General features: G+C 39.3%; 1 protein-coding gene across 4 annotated transcripts in view; it reads right to left on the minus strand.

Moving 5' to 3' along the window:
* Positions 1 to 7,805: 7,805 nt before the first annotated feature.
* cep192 (centrosomal protein 192) overlaps positions 7,806 to 16,165 on the minus strand; it is an 89,903-nt gene continuing 81,543 nt past the window's right edge. For all 4 annotated transcript variants that reach the window (XM_077597910.1, XM_077597911.1, XM_077597907.1 and 1 more), the window contains exons 47-51: positions 12,191 to 12,310; positions 10,144 to 10,256; positions 9,710 to 9,836; positions 9,451 to 9,509; positions 7,806 to 8,101 (exon numbers count right to left, since the gene is read on the minus strand). In XM_077597910.1, the coding sequence (XP_077454036.1) occupies positions 7,969 to 8,101; positions 9,451 to 9,509; positions 9,710 to 9,836; positions 10,144 to 10,256; positions 12,191 to 12,310 (552 nt within the window). In that variant the 3' untranslated portion in view covers positions 7,806 to 7,968. The remainder of the gene's footprint in view (positions 8,102 to 9,450; positions 9,510 to 9,709; positions 9,837 to 10,143; positions 10,257 to 12,190; positions 12,311 to 16,165) is intronic.

Consider the following 16,165-nt stretch of genomic DNA (forward strand, 5'->3'; position numbering starts at 1 on the left):
AGAAGCTTTTTCATATTTCATGTAAGCTTATCTCTGCAGGTGCACAACCTTTGTTTGTAAGAAACACTGTAATAGAACTGGTAGCAGTAAAAGCATTTGTCATTTCTACAAGCGAGAGCCTGAAGCACAAAAAGTAAAACCGTAATAAGAGGGAGATAAAGATGAGAGAAATAAAAGAAGACAAATAGGGAGAGAAAGCAGAGAGGAAAAAAACTACGCTGCATTGCAGCAACACAGCCAACAAATATTACTTTGCAAGGCTGAACACTGTCAATGACATTTCAGTATTATTCATAATTCATATCAGGTCCTTTCCTCAGAATCTAATCAATTATGACCTTGTGGATACTTACTGGGACCCATCATGACCTCTTTATCTTGCAGTCTCGAGTGCATCAATGTATTTACCTTAAACTATGAATTTACGCAGCAGTCCAAGAGAAGGTTGGGGAGAGGTAGTGCAGCTGTGGCTGTAAGCAATGAGACCGCAGTGATAAAATGTGTTTTACCTTCTGAGTGAACATTCTTGGCAGTCGATGCAACAATGCCATTCGTTAGGTACACCAGTTAAGTCCCATAGGACTAAAGAAAAAGGGACAAGTGTGCAGTTTTGTGAGCAAAAACAGGATCTTCTGTTATAGCAAACATGAAGCAGTTTGGACTAGTTTAAGTTAACTTAATGCTAAATCCAGTCAGCAGACAGAAATATAGTGAGTCAATTTTAATTTCCTGCATTTGACTTCCCTCGTACATGCGTATTTGACCTCCAGTCCTATCCACTTGGTCTTGTCTCCTCAGAAAAGTGTGTCAATGAAAATATATTCACCTGAGCGGACAATTATTCATTATTCATTCATTCATCTTCCATACCGCAAATCCTTGAAAGGGTTGCGGCGGTTGCTGGAGCCTAACCCAGCTGTCTTCGGGTGAAAGGCAGACTACACCCCAGACTGGTCGTCAGTCAGTCGTAGGGCACACAGAGAGACAAACGACCATTCGGACCCCCAATCATACTGCCACCACAATAGGAATTGAGCCCGCATCTGCCCGCACCGAGATCAGTCGATTGAACCTCTAAACCACGAGGCGGCTCGCGGACAATTATATACAGTCAGTTAGTCATACCTCTACTTACGAATGCCTCTAAGTGCAAAATTTCCAGGTTACAAAAGCTTTTTATATGCAAATGAGTGCCTCGAAATAAGAAAAAAATCCAAGTTACGAAAACCCCCAAAAAGTACATGCATTCCTTATCCGTCATTTTATTTTGAAAAAATTGTCGCAGATGCATTGATTCTCGCTTTAAAAGCTCACTCCCCCATATACTGGGCTCTCATTAGCTGTCTCACAACAACCGTCCATTTTCTTTAACCCGTTGTCTGCTTAAACTTATTTATGTTTGGTGAAGCTGTAGCCGACTGCCTCGACCTGAACGGCAGCCTTCGGTGGGTTAAATTGTGCTGCGGTGGCGGGCAATGGGCATTGTCATGCGTTTTAACACGGGTTTGTATACAGTTGTGGTCAAAAGTTTACAGACACTTGTGAAGAACATAATGTCATGGCTCTCTTGAGTTTCCAGTTATTTCTACAACTCTGATTTTTCTCTGCTAGTGATTGGGACAGATACTTCTTTGTCACAAAAAACATTCATGAAGTTTGGTTCTTTTATGACTTTATTATGGGTGAAAAGAAAAGTGATCAAATCAGCTGGGTCAAAAATATACAAACAGCAGCGCTAATATTCGGTAACATGTCCCTTGGCCATTTTCACTTCAATTAGACGGTTTTGGTAGCCATCCACAAGCTTCTGCTTGAATCTTTGACCACTCCTCTTGACAGAATTGGTGCAGTTCAGTTAATTTGATGGCTTTCTGACATGGACTTGTTTCTTCAGCATTGTCCACACGTTCTCAATGGGGTTTAAGTCAGGACTTTGGGAAGGCCATTCGAAAACCTTAATTCTAGCCTGATTTAGCCATTCCATTACGACTTTTGATGTGTTTGGGGTCATATTCCTGTTGGAACACCCAACTGCGCCCAAAAACCCAATCTTTGGGCTGATGACTTTAGGTTATCTTGAAGAATTTGAAGGTAATCCTCCTTCTTCATTATCCCATTTACTCTCTGTAAAGCACCAGTTCCATTGGCAGGAAACAGCCCCACAGCATAATACTACCACCACCATGCTTGACGGTAGGCATGGTGTACTTGGGGTTAAAGGCCTCACATTTTCTCCTCCAAACATATTGCTGGGCATTGTGGCCAAACAGCTCGATTTTTGTTTCGTCTGACCACAGAACTTTCCTCCAGAAGGTCTTATCTTTGTGCATGTGATCAGCAGCAAACTTCAGTCGAGCCTTAAGGTGCCGCTTTTGGAGCAAGGGCTTCCTTCTTGCATGGCAGCCTCTGTCCATGGAGATGCAAAACATGCTTGACTGTGGACACTGACACCTGTGTTCCAGCAGCTTCTAATTCTTGGCAGATCTGCTTTTTGATGATTCTCGGTTAAATCTTCACCCTCCTGACCAATTTTCTCTCAGCAGCAGGTGACAGCTTGCGTTTTCTTCCTGATCGTGGCAGTGACAAAACAGTGCCATGCCCTTTATACTTACAAACAATTGTTTGCACTGCAGCGTGCCAGTGACAAAACAGTGCCATGCACTTTATACTTACAAACAATTGTTTGCACTGCAGCTCCTTTGAAATGGCTCCAAGTGACTTTCCTGACTTGTTCAAGTCAAGGATTCGCTTTTTCAGATCCATGCTGAGCTCCTTTGACTTTCCCATTGTAGCGTTTGTGGGGGGTTTGCATCCAATGAGCTCTATTTAAATGGCCTCAGAGAAGTCACCAGCTGTAATCACTCATAATCACTCACAAGAAGTTAAGAGGCCATGCATGAAGCTCATTTCACCGACACAACTTTCTAAGTCACCAAAATTGCTAATTCTTGTTGCTGTATGTATATTTTTGACCCAGCAGATTTGATCACTTTTTCTGTTAACCCATAATAAAGTCATAAAAGAACCAAACTTCATGAATGTTTTTGTGTGACAAAGAAGTATCTGTTCCAATCACGCTATCAGAGAAAAATCAGAGTTGTAGAAATAACTGGAAACTCAAGAGAGCCATGACATTATGTTCTTCACAACTGTATGTAAACTTTTGACCACAACTGTATATACTTGTTACTCATTTTGTGACATTAATAAATAAATTTATGATCATGTTCTCTCATTTTTGTTTCTCACATCTTTCTTACAAAACTGGTACATGTTGACCAATTTTAAAGGGTTTAGTTGCTAGATGTGTGAGGACCGTGGAACGAATTAGAGAATTTACATATAAAACCTCTACTTACGAAATTTTCAAGTTACAAAAAAAGTTCTGGAACCAATTAATTTCGTAAGTACAGGTTTGACTGTATTTTGAAGATCTCAATAATTGGATGAAATACAAATTAAGTTTATTGCTGATGTATTTACCAACTTTCAATTCAACATATCGTGGGGCAAATAAGTATTTAGTCAACCAGCAATTATGCAAGTTATCCTACTTGAAAATATGAGAGGCCTGTAATTGTCAACATGGGTAAACATCAACCATGAGAGACAGAATGTGACCTGTTTCTACCAAAAAGTTCTACTTTGGTTTCATCTGAGCATAACACATTCTCCCATCCTCTTCTGGATCATCCAAATGCTCTCTAGTGAACTGCAGACGGGCCTGGGTGTGTACTGGCTTCCACGTCTGGCAGTGCAGGATTTGAGTCCCTGGTGGCGCATTGTGTTACTGATAGTAGCCTTTGTTACTGTGGTCCCAGCTCTCTGTAGGTCATTCATTAGGTCTCCCCATGTGTTCTGAGATTTCTGCTCACTGTTCTTTTTATCATTTTGACACCACGGGGTGAGATCTTGCATGGAGCCCCAGATCGAGGGAGATTATCAGTGGTCTTGTATGTCTTCCATTTTCTAATACTTACTCCCACAGTTGATTTCCTTACACCAAGCGTTTTACCCATTTCAGATTCAGTCTTCCCAGCCTGGTGCAGGTCTACAATTTTGTCTCTGGTGTCCTTCGACAGCTACTATAGTAGCTATAGTGTGAGACTGAGGTTGTGGACAGGTGTCTTTTATACCGATAACGAGTTAAAACAGATGCTCTTAATACAGTAACGAGTGGAAACCTCATTAGAAAAAGTTTGATGTCTTTGACAGCCAGAAATCTTGCTGGTTTGTAGGTGACCAAATACTTATTTTCCACTCTAATTTGGAAATAAATTCTTTAAAAATCAAACAGTGATTTTGTTCCCCCCCACATTCTGTCTCTCATGGTTGAGGTTTACCCATGTTGACAATTAGTCTTCTCTAACCTTTTCCATATCTGTCAACCTCTGCCGATAACTGCCCTTATAAATGATTATGATTTCCCTTACAAACCCCCAAAAAACCTTACAAACACCGTACGAGTCGTACGGTGTTTGTAAGGTTTTTTGGGGGTTTGTAAGGGAAATCATAATCATTTATAAGGGCAGTTATCGGCAGAGGTTGACAGGTATGAAACTTTTCAAGTAGTAGAACTTGCACAATTGGTGGTTGACTAAATACTTATTTGCCCCACTGTCCATAAAAGAAAACAAAAGACAACAAAACAACTGATTTATTAGATACTCCCCAAACTTCCAAATTCATACAATTGCCTGCATGGTGGTGCCTTGATTTAAGAGTTGTTTAGGGGTACTGTCGCCAGTACAGAGAAAATATGCAAACTTCACAGACCATCAAATGTTTTAGAGACGAACACAGATAGTTAGATTACAGCTATTTTTCATTCATAGTAACAGCAGCTGGGGCAAATCTCTCATCAAAGGGGAGTGATTGACAAGGGCATCTTTTATGTAGACTGATAAAACATAATTGAAAAATGAAACACCTGAGGCCCTGGGATTTACTCAGTAGCATTACAAATCCATCCATCCATTAATTTTCATTACTAATGCTTATCTTGTTCAAGTCCTCATGAAAGACAGTCTATCTAAAATGAGTTGGGAGAGACATGGGGTGCCTAGTCAATCACTGGATACATTACAGTGCTCAATCCTTCAATTGGATTGAAGTGTTTAATTGCTCATGTCAAGAAGCAGCTATGCTGTTTTATAGCCTGTTTAAGACAATTAAATTGTCTTTTATTTGGACAATCCTCTTTTTGTTTGACCGTGCTGAAGTACAATTGCATATTATAATATACACCTGATAGAATTGATTATTTTTGTTATCCCTTTTTCCTGAAGTGTAGAATTTGTAACATTAGCAACATTGTTAAAGGTACCCTTTCATTCTTTGTCTCCAATATTTTTTTAATTATTATCTTTGATATAATTTGATTAGGTTTGCAAGAACAGTTGTGTTGAGACCACCAGGAATGTCCATTTGTGGGCTGTTCAAATTGGCCTTTTTTACCTTAATTTAATCCTCCAAATTGTAAGATGGTGTGTGCATTAATGGTTGTCTGTTTTAGTCCTGCAATAGGCTAGCAGCCAGTTCAGAGTGTATCCTGCCTTTTGAATCACAGTCAGCAGGTATTGAATCCAACACCCTTCCGACTTTTGAGGAAAATCGGTGCAAAAAAATAGACAAATTTATTTCTGTCTGAGCATAACATACCTGGTCTTTGTAGAATATTCAATTGAATATGTAGGTTAAAAAGGATTTGCAACTGAGTGGTAATCCATTTTTTTCAGTGTTATGGATTTGAGAGATCAAAATGACTGTGTGATGAAATTGAAGCTTGTCATCTAAATTTGTAGTTTGACTACAACCACTTTTTGTCATTCAAGCCGCTAGGAAAACAGGCAGTTACAATCGGTGCAAGGATGATGTCATGCCGTGTCTTTTCCTGCAAGTAACTGCCCAGTGTTCAATAGAGCAGCAGCGAGAGAGTTTAACATTAACGGTGCGGAAGTGGAGGAAACAAGAGGATGAGCTGCGCCAAGTAATGTAGAACGTAGTAATTGCCTGGGCTGATATCAGTCTCAACTGTGGTCCGAGCTTTCCGGAAGGCATGAATTGTCATTGAACTGCCAGATAACAACAGCGACACTGACTCGATTACTAATGAGGACTTTGATGAGACGGACCCGGGCGTGTTGGATGGCGCATTCGCCCAGTTGTTCAATTCGGACACTAAAAAGAATGAGGGATTCGCAGATGAGGAATGAACTGATAAAGTGAGCTTTACGTGTTTTGTGCGTTTACAGTTGAACAAGGTTGGTCATATTGTGAATAGGGACATTAAGGCGTGGACAACATTGAGTAATTATGCTGTGGCTTTAGTTATTATTGTTATTGCTTTGCACTATTACGAGTGTTACAAACGTTTAATTTACAGTAACAGCATCAGAATGTTTTTTATGGGTTTACTGAATGGAGGAAAAGTTCCCCTCCATTATGTGATATAAATGTTGCACTACGTGTTATAGCTTGCTGTTGTAAAAAGATCAACTGTGCCACAAAAATACTAATACTTTACCTCGGAGAAAATAATAAAAGTTGTTTATTCATTGTGGGAGTGAATGGAGTTGTCAGAAATCTGATTTATAATTGAAGGTGCGCTCTATATTGCGGTGTGCCTTGTAGTGCGGAAAATACGCTAACTGTATACTCCCATGTGGCCCATTAAAATTCAGCCTCTGAAGACATTCATATTCTCATTCAGACATTCTGCGTGTGTTAGCAGTTGAACCAGACAGGTTAAAAGGAAGAAAAAAAAAGACATTCATATCATTAAAATTTAGATGATGGCTATGATTGCTAAGGTTTTACAGCCATTGACGCACTAGTTGACAATCAATTTTTCACTGGGAAGGGTATCATTTAATAGAATATCAAAAGGCATTGGTGATGATTAAAAAAACTTTTATTTAAATATAAAATATGTTACACATTGCATTTAAAGGTTGTGAACCCATGGATGCTGAATAGTTTTTACTAGATACTTTTGTTAGCAGCACAGCCTTCGTATTAATTCAATATAAAAGCAAGTAAATTGTGCAAAGGTGTATGGCATCTAAAAAGTTGAAGTGAAGGGCCTAATATTCACATACAGCTCCTATGTTTTAAGCTATAAAACCACACAACACTTGCTCCATAGAGTCATTAGAGGACTAGAAATGAACACAGCCATGGACACCATAAAAAAGGAGGCCAAATCAGCTGCCCAGTCAATAACATAGGAAAACTTCAACTTTAGTAAAAATAATTAACCAAACAAACATCTCTGTGAACCAATCCTGAACAATCATCGCGGTTAAAATAATATATGCAGACCTTGTAGAAAAATGTATTAAACACTACTAGGCAAGCAATATAGTGTGCTCACGCAAAATGCATGTGTTCTGGGTGTTTGTATTATGCATAGGAACTAAAGTAGTTCAAAAACTGCAAATAGCATAAGATTCAGGGTATAAATTGTGCTTGCTGAGGAGGGGGCAATCTTCCCCATTTAAATGCACTAGGATAACATGGCAGCACAACACATGGAAATTCTCCCCAAAAATGATCTTTGCGAGTGTCATGAAAAAAGACGATCTTGTGAGACATTTCCTCAGTGTATTTCAACTAGTGCGGCCACTGTGGAAACAAAAATACACTTCCTGAAATGACTATTGTGGCAATTCTGATTGAAGTAAAATGAACCTCCATTTGTTCAGAAAGAGATACAACAATAGCCTGAATGGCAAATGTGGCACATGAACTTAAAAAAAGTTTCTTCCACATAAGGCACGTTTATAGATTCAGGTGTTATCAGGTTGGATCAAGATAATTAGCTAAGAGTTAATATTCAGCTCCTCCTCACCTAAAATCTGGGCAAAAATTGTGCAAGAACTGTCTCGAGTGAATATTTATAACCAGGATGTGTGTATGATCTTTAGAAATCTTCACATTCTCTATTAGTAGGTTACTGACAAATATTTAAGGCAGGGCCTCAGCAGTCAGCTGCACCACCAGAGTTCCACTTGTTTCGGACTGGATGAGGAGCAAGCCAGCGTGTCTGCCTGCAGAGATTGGCTTGAACTGGACAGGTAGCTTCAGATAGTGCTGGGATCTAATGAGTAGAAAATAAAATTGAAAAATATGCATCGAAAAACATTTGCTACAGGTTCAAGAGAATTTAAATGAACTTTTTGCAAATAAAAATCATGTAGGTATTTTGGACAAATGGACAACAGAGTTAAAATGTTAACTAATGTAGAATTTTCGAGTTGGTTATAAGGATGTTTACGACCATAGGTGACTTTTAGTTGTAATTTTTTAATTATGGCTTAAAACAGGGGTGGGAAAATTATTCCAAAAAGGGCCGCAGTGGGTGCAGGTTTTCATTCCAACCTATAAAGAGGACCCCTTTTCACCAATCTCGTGTCCTACAAGTGCAATCGGGTACTTCTTCTTTTCTGCTGAAATCTCAATGGTCAAAGTGTCTGTGTTTGATCGGTTGGAACAAAATCTGTACCCACAGTGGCCCTTGAGGACGGTTTGCCCACCCCGACTTAAAAGGTACCGTATTTTAACGACTATAAGGTGCACCCTCAATGAATGACATTTTATTTTTTCCATATATAAGGCGCACCGCTCCGCATTATACGGGTCTACAGTAGAGACAGGGGTTATGTTATGAATCCGCTAGATGGTGCTGCGCTAAAGGGAATGTCAAACAGTCAGATAGGTCAGCCAAACTTTATTAATACCTAGATTACAAATCAGCTTTCTGACAACTCCATTCACTCCCAACATGAATAAACAAGTTTTATTTTATTTTAAAAAAAATAGTATTTTTGTGACACAGCAATAGCATAATAACGCATCCAACACGCACGTCTCCGTCTCACCAAAGTCGTCATTAATCGAGTCAGTAATGTTTGGCTTCCTGAAAGGTGCCTATATATATGTCTCTAAAAGGAAATTCCTTTAAAAAATCTATCACCCTAACAAATGGACCATATGTATTGCAACCTGATCGTGGATAGGTTAGGAAAAACCACAAATTAAGACTGCCATTTCTTTCAAGCTACTGGAATGACGTAAATATGATCTCAGTCTTGAAATGAGCAGTAATTTAGGGTTTTGTAATACTGATATCAATAGATTGACATTTCATTTTATAAAAAGAGTGGCTTGAGGTATGCTAAAGCACATTTGGACAAGCCAGCTCCATTTGTTGAGATGTTGTGCCTATCCTTTTCCAGAAAAGTTTTGGCAGATATGGTGAAAATTATTAAAAATAGTATCTGACCTTAGAATCTATTGTATTTATTTCAACACCACTGAATTCAAAAGGACCCTACTCCAAGTGATTATAACGGAGAGTGAAACAAAGCAAAAAAGTTCATAATTTTCATTTGAAAGGGGCTTAAGGAAAAACATCTAACAAACTGGAATTAAGAATATTGGACTCACCTCAGGGAATATTTGGAATGCTTGATGTGGAAGGAGTCTTTAGGGCTTACAAATCTCAACTGCAATTCAATATGAGAATCCACACATCAAATGTCAAAACCATGCAAAACAATAATTGGAAGTGTTACGTCCATGAATGAATTAAATGAAATGGCACAACAAGTCATGTTATTCTGTTATTTTTCTTTAAACATGAAACAACATTGTTATAACAGTCTCAAATCTATACTGTCATTCGTTTTGGTAGTGCAGTTCTCACCTCATGTGTGTTGGGTGAGTTATTGCAGATGTTGACCTTCAGTGTGCTGAGCTGCCCAACACGTGTATTATGGAACGTATAAAGATCTTGAGCTGTGTAAATGCCCCTCCAGATTCCTTCGTTGTGGCTAAGAATTAAGTAGAAACAATTTAATGACTAGAGTGATACAAATATTTAATACATACAAATATTCTGACGGACACAAAAAAAGTTGCGATTGGCTGGCCACTAATTCAGGGTGTCCCTCGCCTGATGCCCGTAGCTGTGATAGGCTCCAGCACCCTTTCTCTACCCTTCTGGAGATAAGCAGTCCGGATAATGAATGAATGCATGAATTAAAAAAAATCAAACCAACAGCTGCTGCTATGAAATAGATTATATGTAGACAAGCATGTTTTAATCATTCACTTTAGCACACGCTAAGTATCTCTTACTCGTTTTTTCCTGTGGCGGCTACAGCTTTCTTCCTTGTCTTAACTGTGGCCTCTGTTTTTACCAAGGAGCAGGCTTTATCCTGGGGCACTTCTCCTAATGCAGAGTTGATCCCCTACAGACAGAAACGCAGGTGGCATCAATTCCTTTCAAAACTGCAATTCTAAAGAGTATCAAAAAAGGGGGAAACGAACTAAATTCCCCTTAAATAGTTGTGGTAGAAAAGGTAAGGATTGTATAAAATAAAGATTTGGCACCACATTAATCTGTTAGTAGAATGATCGATTTCACTTTCCTACTTAAATTGAACTTGAACATCTTTCAAGCTACTTTACCTGGAAGCCATAAATGAGGTTTGAGTAGAATAGTCCTCATTAACATTCTTAATTTCCACTCTTAGTAGATATTTTAAACTAGAACAAGACGTGACATTCCATTTGTTTTGTCTGATGATCAAATGGGTTAATTCCCATAAGACAATGATATAACTACAATTATAGCTATACCAATGTTACTACAGTGGACCCTTCTGATACAAGCATCTCAGCTTTTGCGTTTTTCACAATACAAGCGTAATAACGTTAGAAAAGTGTCTGATTTTGCGAAAAAAAACTTTCACGATTTGAGTGAGGTGACCGTCTCTTTCACCTCAACTCCTCAAGTGTCTTGGCACCCCGCGAGGTGGCATGCAACCAAAATTGTTTACCTTAACACACATTTAATAAAAATGTAAAATCAGGATCCAAGGATGCATCCTGGACCTATACTGTGATCCTTCACCACTTCGTCGCTTCAACATTTGCCTCTTCAGTAGATCATGTTTTTTTATCGCAAGTGTTTAAAAAAAGTTCATAAAAATGTCAAAATCCTTAGAAGAATTACCGAGAAGGACGACATCTTGCCATTTCCTAGTTTCTTCAGATTATATTTCGAATCAAGCACATTACCTTTGTGGATTTTGAGTCGCCGATGAAAATGACTCCTAAATATTGACGTTCCCTTATATGTTAAAGGCGTAGCATGTCTTTGTGGAATAAATGAATCTAAACTGTGGCGTTCTTTTGTACATAATTCACTAGGAACAATGTTAATGATTTCCGCCGTGCAGTTAACAGGGGGAGACACGGGAAGTTAACGCTCTTCCCCTCTGGAGATGCACGCGTATTTTGGCGAGAGATCTGTATCCTGCGAATAAATAAAAATGAAATTTTTAGCGTGTGGACGAAGACACCCCGCCTCGGAAACCAAGGAATAAAAAAAATGAACCAGCATTATGATGGATTTACGCCGTATGAACCAGCATTATGATGGATTTATGCCGTAGATACGGCCGTGAAGCTGGCATGACGATAGGTCAACACTGCATAAGGCCACTCAGGAGGAGACTCAATCAGGAGATTGATGACAACATGGTTGGAGCAATTGAATTTGGCAATTGTCTTGACAGTGTCATGTCCTTGTACCAAAGCATATTTGTACAAGAAAAGAAACAGCGGTCGCCATGTTTCTTGTACACCGAAAACCTCTCACAGAAAGAAGCTCCTACTGCTCCCCACACGGCGCCTCATGTAGATTCCATCGATGATCCAGTGCCTGATGAAAAGGACTTGGACTAAAGCTCACAATGACCATTTTTAAAATTATTATTTAAATCAAACGGAGAGTAACCACTTTCACTGAGTACAATACTTAAAGTATTTCATTTTTTTAAATTTATAGATTATATTTACATATTAATACATTAGTCTTTTCATTTGCCTATAATTGAAATATTTAATAAATACACATCTTGACAATTGTACTAGTGTACTTGTTTTTGTGTATAGGTGCGAAAACATGTAAAATCTTATGTAGTAATAGGGGCAATCCCACTTCGCTGTTTTTCGATTCTCACGGCCATGCCTGGTCCACATTATGTGCGATATTTGAGGGATTATTGCAGTATTTTACATATTTTTAAAACTTTTGTAGATGTTTCCCCAATGTAACCGAAAGTGTGTTTATGAAGCTTAAAAATATTTTCTGCATCACAGATTTAAGAGCAATCACCGTGCCACATAGTTGAAAGCGGATTCTAGACTTCTGCGAGGGCGTAGAGACGGGGTGACACTCCAAATCCCAAAACTGAGCATAATCTCCTCTGTCCCTTGGCATGAAAGTAACCGGCACCTGCAAGACAACCAGAATATCACATTGGGAGCTATCAGATTCTAATCCATGTTAAGACTATTAGGATATTAGTTAGCCAAGTCAAAATGGAACCTTTTAAGAATACAAGACAGTTTTCCATAGATATTGTAACAATAAAACAGTAACTTGGTCAATTACCTTTAGGTTTGGAATCCAGGGCACATCTTACTATAAAGGCACACATCTAAATTTTACCCAAAAATAAATAAATAAAACTTTTAAAAAAGTATTTGACTAAATCGCCCTTTAGGTATGAGTGTGAGCGTGAATGGTTTTCCGTCTTCTTGTGCCCTGCGATTGGCTGGCCACCAATTCAGGGTGTCCCCGCCTTGTGCCCAAGTCAGCTGGAATAGGCTCCCTCACCCCTTGTGAGGATAAGCGGTTCAGAAAATGAATGAATATGTTTGGCATACTGAATCAAGATTTTTTATATTTTATTGCCTCTTAAAATTTACTAACAGTACTTATTTTAATAGTCGACTGTCTGAAAACAAACAAAAAGGCAAAAAAAAGTGACAAGCAGTGTCTGACCACTTCACATGCATTTTACATAGAAATCAAATTACTTTAATGCAACTGCTGTGAAAGTAAAGGAATGTACCGTATTTTCACGCCTATAAGGCGGGCATAAAAGTCAAACATTTTCTCCAAAATAGACAGGGCGCCGTATAATCCAGTGCGCTTTATATATGGACCAATACTAAAATTGTTATCACGATAAAATAAAATAAATCAGTCAATAGGACAACTACGGAAACCAGCCCCCGACTCTACTATTTTCCCGTAGATAAAGTACTGCGCAGTGACTGCTGGGATATAGAGTTCTTAATACACCCAGTTCTTCAATACAGTTAGTATGATGGCATCCACACTAATTTGGTGCTGGCCGTCATTTCGGCTGTATTTACAAAATTAATCCTGCCGCTAAATGTTGGCATCAACAGAGCATTCAAAGCTAGACTGTGAACTATGTATATATACCAGTGGCGGGCGGTGCATTTTCTGGTAGCGCCTTCAACGTATCAATCCAACCCTCAAAAACTATTTTATGGCTATAAAACCTCTACTGCAGCTACAGCTAAGACACATAAAAAATAATCAATAAATTAATGCACAAAAATGGGGTAAAATCCACTTCCTAGCAGCATTTCATGATTAAATACAAATACTGGAGCTTTTTAGACATTAAAACCAGGCCATGGGGTGATTTTCCCGGGAAAAGACAGCGATGAACGTCAATGGCGTACGGGCAAACATTGCCCGAAAATGGGGTAAAATCCAGCCAAAAACAGCATTCATTGATTAAATACAAATACTGGAGCTTTTTAGACATCTGAACCGGGCCCGGAGTATCATTTCCCCGGTAAAAAGACAGCAATGAACGTTGATACGTCCATACGTGAAATGACAAAAAATGCACTAAAATTAGGTAAAATCCACTTCCTAGCATCATTTATTGATTGAATACAAATACTGGAGCTTTTGAGACATTACAACCAGGCCAGGGGGGTGATTTTCCCCGGGAAAAGACAGCGATGGACGTTAATGGTGAAACGCCAAAAATTAAACTGGAGTAAAATCCACTTCCTAGCAGCATTTTGTGATTAAATACAAACACTGGAGCTTAAATACAAACACTGGAGCTTTTCAGATATCAGAACTTGGCCCACAATTGAAATATTATTTAGGATTATAGCCATATTTGTAATTTTACTCACCAGAAATCCTTTTTACACAATATCCATCCTCCTTTCTTTCTTCCTTCTTTCCTATCGCCATCGAAGCTAATGATGAAAGTCGAGCCTGTCCTGTCATATTTCTGGCATAGTCCGTTTTGAAAATGGCTTTAAATCAAAACAACAATATACTATTTGCTTGTGGAGCTAAGTTAGCGCGCTGAAAGTGCCCCACACACCATTTTCCCGGCTGTAACAGGCTTGCTAGCTTCGGAGTTGACCGCCCTTTCTTAATGATGTCCATTTTTTTCCTGAAAAAGTCCGTCTTAAAATAGCTTTGTGAGCAAACAGAATCTATTTGTTTTTGCTTCTGTCGGCCATAGTGGGTGGAGTTTGCGATCTCGGCTGCCTCGGTACTGCTTTGGCCCGCCTACTAGCCAATCATAGTTTGTGAAAGCAATGACATGTCCCAGCCAGCAAAATGCTAACACCTATGAAAAATCATTGTGGGTTTGCCAACTTGAAATCTGATTGGTTAAAAGCAACAGTCTAGTTTAATACAGCAGAGCCCGCAAGAACTGATTGTGCAGGCTTTGAGGCAGATCCGATCTGGCAACAAATAATGGCTGAAATGTGATTGGTTAAATGCTTCAATATGAAAACGCACATCAAATCCGTGAGAGTCCTCATCTAATAGCTGTGGGGTTCTCTGGGGCGAAAGCTCCAACTACAGTGCTAGCCAACACTTTACTCCAAGCATCCACAATCCATTCACAAATCGTTGCAAAACTCACACGACGCTGCCTGCCGTTTTTGTATGTTTGCCATTGGACATCTATCACTCCCAAGCCGATTGGCCTTACAGTGCCGTGAAAAAGTATTTGCCCCCTTCCTGATTTCTGTTTTTTTGCATATTTATCACACACAAATGTTTCAGATCATCAAACCAATTTTAGTATGAGACAGAGACAACCCAAGGAAATAGAAAATGCAGTTTCTAAATGATGATTTTATTTACCAAGGCAGAAAAAAATTACACACTTGTCTGGCCCTCTGTGAAAAAGCAATTGCCCCCTGAACATAATAACAGGTTGTGCCACCTTTGTCAGCAATAAATGAAGTCAAACGTTTACGATAATTTGTGATGAGTCTTTCACAATGCTTTGGAGAAATTATGGCCCATTCTTCTGTGCAGAATTGTTTCAATTCTGCCATATTAGAGGGTTTTCTAGCATGACCAGCCTGTTTGAGATAGCACTACAGCATTTCAATAGGATTTAATTCCAGACTTTGACTTGGATAACTTTATTCATCCCGTATTTGGGAAATTTCATTGTCATTGACTTGGCCACTCCAAAACATTAACTTTGTTTTTTTGAGCCATTCAGAGGTGAACCTGCTGGTGAGCTTTGGATCGTTGTCATGCTGCATGCTCCAAGAGCGCTGGAGTTTGAGCGCATTAACTGAGAACCGGATGATCTCCTTCAAAATTTCCTGGTAGCCAGCAGAATTCATTCTTCCATCAATTACAGCAAAATGTCCTGGTATCCAGCAGAATTCATTCTTCGGGTACCCGGACGTTTGGTCGCCCCCGGACGTTTGGTCGCCCCCGGACGTTTGGTCGCCCGGACGTTTGACAACGTGACAGAGTTTACTGTTGAAACCAGCTCTCAAAATTATATTCATGAGAGAGAGTTTAATATCTAAATATCTACTGTTGAAACCAGCTCTCAAAATTATATTCACCCGGGCGACCAAACGTCCGGGCGACCAAACGTCCGGTCACGCATTCTTCCATCAATTACAGCAAGTTGCCCTGGTCCTGAGGCAGAAAAACAACCCCAGACCATCACACTGCGACCACTACAGTGGTACCTCGACATACGAGCACCCTGACATACGAGCACCACGACATACGAGCAATTCGAGATACGAGTAAAATTTAGAGCAAATAATTACCTCTAGATACAAGACAAATTTCGAGATACGAGAAAGCCAAGTGGCCAAGACATGAGGCTGTTTATGATTTTAGCACACTGTCTTTTTGGCCACATCTCTTTCGTGTATAACAGATATCTACAAGCACTGGGTGGAGCGTTGCATTTTTTTCAGTGTTTTTTCCCCGTCACTCAGCGCGAATGGTGGAGCGATCGCTAAT

This window comes from Stigmatopora argus, chromosome 4 (genome assembly GCF_051989625.1).
Source record: "Stigmatopora argus isolate UIUO_Sarg chromosome 4, RoL_Sarg_1.0, whole genome shotgun sequence".
NCBI lineage: Eukaryota > Metazoa > Chordata > Actinopteri > Syngnathiformes > Syngnathidae > Stigmatopora > Stigmatopora argus.